Raw genomic sequence first — 5,420 nt, 5'->3', positions numbered from 1 at the left:
TTAAAATCCAGATAGAAAAACCATAAAATCGTAAAAATAGAGCAAGGAAAGCTAACGACACTAACACTACCATTTATTGATAACATTGAATCAAATATCCAATACTCAAAACATCCAAAAACAATATCTATGGAAGATAGCTAATATCCAAACAAAGTAAAAGCTAATCTAAAACATAACCAAATAAACAGAGCAAATGCATGAAGTTTTATAGGTCTCACTTGAAAGCAAACAAAAGACATCCTAGCCAAAACTAGTTTCAAGTAAATCTTCTTGGCTTCTTCGTTGCAGGCATAGAACCACCAGCACTTCCAGCTTGTGATGATGATTGGGATTGAAATGCCAATCCGCCTTCTTCAGATGTAGACCCATTTCTCTTTGTATTAGAGCCAATTGCACCACCAGGACAAGTTGTCTTGTTGTGACCAGGCAGCTTGCATTTGCTGCAGCACCTGACTTTCTTCTCGGATAGGGTCTCATTATAGGCCTTCCTTCTGTTCTTCCTAGGCCGGCCCGGTTTCCTAATGAGCAATGGAGGAACAATAATTGTTCTTGGCTGTATAAGAGAATAACAAAGGAAGTTAATATTGCATAATACTAAAAATGATTACTTAGCCGCCGCAAAAATTAAACATCCTAAATATCTACACTATATATGTTACTGCAGGGTCTGGAATCCGGCTTCCAAACACTAAAATCCATTAAGTAGCTAGGTACAGGGTTCATACAAGAACTGAGAAGAATTGAGTTCAGATATTTCACAGAGTACTTTGAATTCATGTATCACAATTGTACTTTTAAGTAGATACACACGGATATTTAAGGTAAACCTAATAATGTAATGTAAAAGGTTGTCTAAGTTCATAGTGCAAACATAAATCAGATCCAATTAAGGACAAGTAAACATGAATAGTTGAGAGTTAGGAAAAAACCTCATCCCAGTCCTCAGGCCCTTCCAATGGCACCATATCAGGGGAATAGGTGGTCCTGTAGTTATCCACTGAGTAGTATCTGGCACAATACCTATAAAAATGCACACAAGAAAAACAAACAGGTTTAACATTTCAGATATTGGTAATAAAGAAATAATCATAGATAAAATTACATGTGTTATGCACACTTACTCAACCCAATTGGGCCTGATTTGCTGCAGAGCACAGACTGCGTGTTGACAGGGGAAACCCCTCAGCTGCCATTGCATGCAGCTGCAAGTATGTTTCTCAAGGTCAACAGTGAATATTGTATTATGTATGCTTGTGACTTCATAAAGCTTGCCAGCAACCGCTCCTTCTACCTTATATTCCCCTGTTTTCTTAAACATCTTCTTCAATAATTTTTTGGCAGTAGGAACCAAATCCCCAGAATCCCATCCAACACAAGCATTTCTTCTCTTGTAAAACAGCCCCATCACTAGCTGTCCATACATCAAAACTAGCTTGCAGACAGGTTTCTCCCTAATGTTGGTTATCATGTTATTGAAACTTTCAGAAAAGTTGTTACTCAAGTGTTCACAAGCGCTCTTGTGGTCAAAAAAGGCCCTGCACCAGCTTTTAGGATCCTCGCCCATCAAATACTGACAAGCACTAACATTCTCTGACATCATACTATCCATGTGTGCCTACAGTTGAAACATATTTAGTGTTACAAGAATTTTACTTTCTAAGAATAAAAAATGTCACTCATTTCATTTACGGACTAAAACAAACCTGAAAGTGTTTAGGCTTATAAGCTCTAGCAGCATTCCAGAATAGTGTGTGTACTTTAGATCCCTTGTAGTGCATTTTGAAGTTTGCATACATGTGTCTGCCATGAATATAGAACATACTTTATGTATTTTGTAACAATAAAATGATCAGGTTGGAGGTTAGTTTGTAACCTGAAGCAGAACCTATGTGGTGAAGTAGGGAACAACTTTTGGACAGCGTCTCTCAAACCCTTCTGTCTATCAGATATGAAGTTGATTGGCTCAACGGGATGATCAGCCAATTTATGCTTGAGATTATTCAAGAACAAGAACCAGTTCTCCGCACACTCGTTTCTACAAACCATGATACCCAAAGGAACCAATCCATTCTGCCCATCAAGAGCAGTGGCAGATAGTAGACAACCACCATACTTTCCCTTCAGGTGACAACCATCCAGCCCAACCACATTTCTACAACCATTTGTAAAACCCCTCATTGGGGCATCAAAAGATATGGTCACAGATTCAAATCGATTGTCTCTGCACGAAGAAACAAGGAAAGTTTTAAAACTAGAACTCAAACTAATCAATTTTACGAACAATTAAAGAAATAATATTACCTTCCGTAAGTGAAAGTAGCAATTGATCCGGGATTAGTCCTTTTGATCATTTCACACAGACTTGGTATGAGTCTAAAACTCTCATCAAAGCTTCCGTTTATCCTCTCCAACACATTGTTTCTAGCCTTCCATGCAACGTGATACGGGATCAAGGTGTTGTGGCTTGTCCAAAACTCGGCAGCAATCTCAGAAGGTTTAGGTACATTCTTTCCATGTGACTTCCTTAGCTTGTTAATCACATGTTGAGCTACAAATTCTGGATTTGCACATGAATTCCTCCCATAAGGATCCCCAATACAAGTGTGGTGCAAGTGGAAATCTCTTATGCTCCAAGTCGCCTCACCAGGGATCCTCCTTGCAGATATATACCACGGACATAGAATGGGCTCTCCAAATCCTTTACACACAGCCTTGATTCTAATATTATCACTCTTACTAAACTTGCATTCTGTCCTAGTAGATACACAGTAGTTTCTGAGATGTTTCTTAAAAGCGGTCTTGTCTGGAAATTCCATCCCCTCATCAATTCTGTCATCAACTACAACTTGTATTTCATTTTCTGGTTCAGGGAATAACTCATTATCCACTGAATCAGCAGCAACAAGGAAATCTTCAAAATCACTGTCATCAAACCAATGTTGCCCATTATCAACCACTCTAACTTCATGATTAGGTAATGGCCTACCAACCATTTCAGGACCATAATGATCTTCTGATCCATTAGCAATTTCCTTCCCTTTACCCTTTTCAATCTCAAAATCAATCAGTGGTTCCTTAACTTCTTTGAAAACTTCAAGTCACGACAATCAACAAGGAAAAAGTAATTAACACATCGGGTATCATTATATCATTGTAAAAACCAATTTTAAAAGAGAAACCAACACTACCTTCAACTTCATCATCCGTCTCCAACAACTGGTCATAATGATCATCTACATGTTCAGAGGCATATACAAATACACATTAATATCAAATTGTAAACATAACATAATCGATGAATTCTAAAATTTCAAAATATGAACATTACCTTCATCGTCTTCCTCACTATCCTTACCAGCACTGCTTTTCATACTAAAATTGTGTAAAAACTCCTTCCAATCAGCATCATCTTCACCCTCACTGTATATGAGTGGTTGGCTCCATGGTTGGTCTTCCGGGTGACAATCATCTGCATTAAGATTCTGAAGGTGCAACACTGATTCCTTAGTCGCATTGACAGCTTCTTCAACAACATCTACTTTATCCGCGGCTGATTTCCAGAATTCAGTACCTAGTGAATCATCATCTAGATTCACAATTCCCTGACTGCTAGCCTGTGTCGGCTCCTCAACATGGTTCTCAAAATCCAGAACCATCTTAGTTAAACTAACACCAACCGTCCTCTTAGCTTTTTCAATCAGCCTTGGGCTTTTCCTGGGAGATAAAGTTGCCGTTGGACCTTTATGAGGTGTTGAATCCCTGTTACATAATAGAAGATTATTATCACTAAAATATATTCATCATATGCTACAAAAAAAAAACTAGTTTATGGCATGGTTTACCACAACAAAATATGATCCCTTACAGAATAGGGGCTAACTATCAACTAATAGAGAAAACATCATCTTTCACTAGCATAATAAGACAAATCACCTGTCATTTTCTTTGTCCTGTCTCCAAGTATTTGCAACCATATGTCCAGAATTAGGTCCCATGTAACTGCAAGAGAACAAAAATAATAAGTCACTAGTATTCAAAATAAGTTATAACAGATTTGCACTAGAAAATTCACACACAAAATGCCAAAGAACTCTCATAAACGGATACATACATGATCAGTAGACTTTCTCAAATCTCTGTGTGCATCAACCAATTATTTCAAGACACGCAACAAAAAGAAAAGATTCGATTCAGGAACTCATTAATCAAGTGACAGATATCCCTTCCTCTATAAGCATACGAATCTCGGAATATAACTTCTCAATCAAAATCATTTCTTTGAACCTTTCCGAAAATAAGACGATTCTTTAAAGAGTATTTTGGACCAAACTACTAAAACCACAGTACACATACAACAAACAGGATATGCACATGACACTCATAGAAGTGTAACCAGAATTCTCTTATATCAATGTAAGATTTCAACTCTTATGACTCTTATATACAAACATAATTGACTGTATAAAATTGAATTTTTTTTTTTCTATGAAAAACCAATTCATTAAACGACAACCCTTGCAAGAGGATCATCTTATCTGTATACATGCTTTTTTGGAGAATGGAAAAATGAAGGTTATCACACCATTTACAAAAGAAGTAGATAATTTTTTTTTTATCAAGCACAGCTTCTAGACATGATCACATTTCTGGATCCTCTGAATTTTAGTTTTAATTCAAAATCTCATACTAAGCCACAGAGGCATATTATCCATACAAAACCACCAAAGTACCATTAATAGACCAATTCAGTAACAAAATTCATGTAATGTTCATCAACAGAACACTTATCATTCCATAAACTACTGTAAAGATCTAATTGTGATTATCCCTAAATCGAAAACCCTAATTTTGAAGTCGATTTGAAAAGCCTTAAATTGAAAAAATTGAAAACCCTAATTTGAACCAGTAAGAAATCCCTAAATCGAAAACCAAAAATTCATAATAACAAAGATTAAAAGCATAGTTAGCTAATGAAAATATACCTTTTAGTATATGCAGCAGAGTTCTTGTTCAGTAACTCTTCATCAACCATTATCTCCTTCCCCATTTCTTCAAAATACAGAAATCACTCGCCTAAAATTACTTAGGTTTTCTCAATAAACTTCACTCTTATCAACTGGTTTACGGATAGAAACAAACTTAGACCTTGATTCTTTATATAACGTAGAGTAACAAAATTCTGAGAAAAACCCTAACTAATTTCTGGTGTGAAATATCTTGATAAGGATACATTAGATGAAATTGTTTGGGATATATCCTAAATTCATGCACGTAATCTTCCCAAACCATATCTTTCTCACCACTCTCCCGCCATCTTCTCTAACAACGAGATCTACATCTGATACTAACCTATTCGATGGAGTTGAAACGAAGAAAAAAGGCTATATGCATCTTTTCCCATTACAAGATATTAACAC

General features: G+C 36.4%; 1 protein-coding gene across 1 annotated transcript; it reads right to left on the bottom strand.

Annotated features, from left to right (window-relative positions):
• Positions 1-259: 259 nt before the first annotated feature.
• Positions 260-5,050, bottom strand: LOC113346003. The gene is made up of 10 exons (XM_026589623.1): positions 4,986-5,050; positions 3,937-4,002; positions 3,332-3,762; positions 3,192-3,236; positions 2,305-3,094; positions 1,889-2,224; positions 1,707-1,803; positions 1,125-1,618; positions 933-1,023; positions 260-556 (listed from the first exon to the last, which is right to left on the bottom strand). Exons 1-10 carry the CDS (start codon positions 5,048-5,050, stop codon positions 260-262), a joined length of 2,712 nt encoding a protein of 903 aa, XP_026445408.1.
• Positions 5,051-5,420: the final 370 nt, after the last annotated feature.

Source organism: Papaver somniferum, unplaced genomic scaffold (genome assembly GCF_003573695.1).
Source record: "Papaver somniferum cultivar HN1 unplaced genomic scaffold, ASM357369v1 unplaced-scaffold_85, whole genome shotgun sequence".
NCBI classification, from domain to species: domain Eukaryota; kingdom Viridiplantae; phylum Streptophyta; class Magnoliopsida; order Ranunculales; family Papaveraceae; genus Papaver; species Papaver somniferum.
This window is presented reverse-complemented; position numbering and strand designations above follow the sequence as displayed.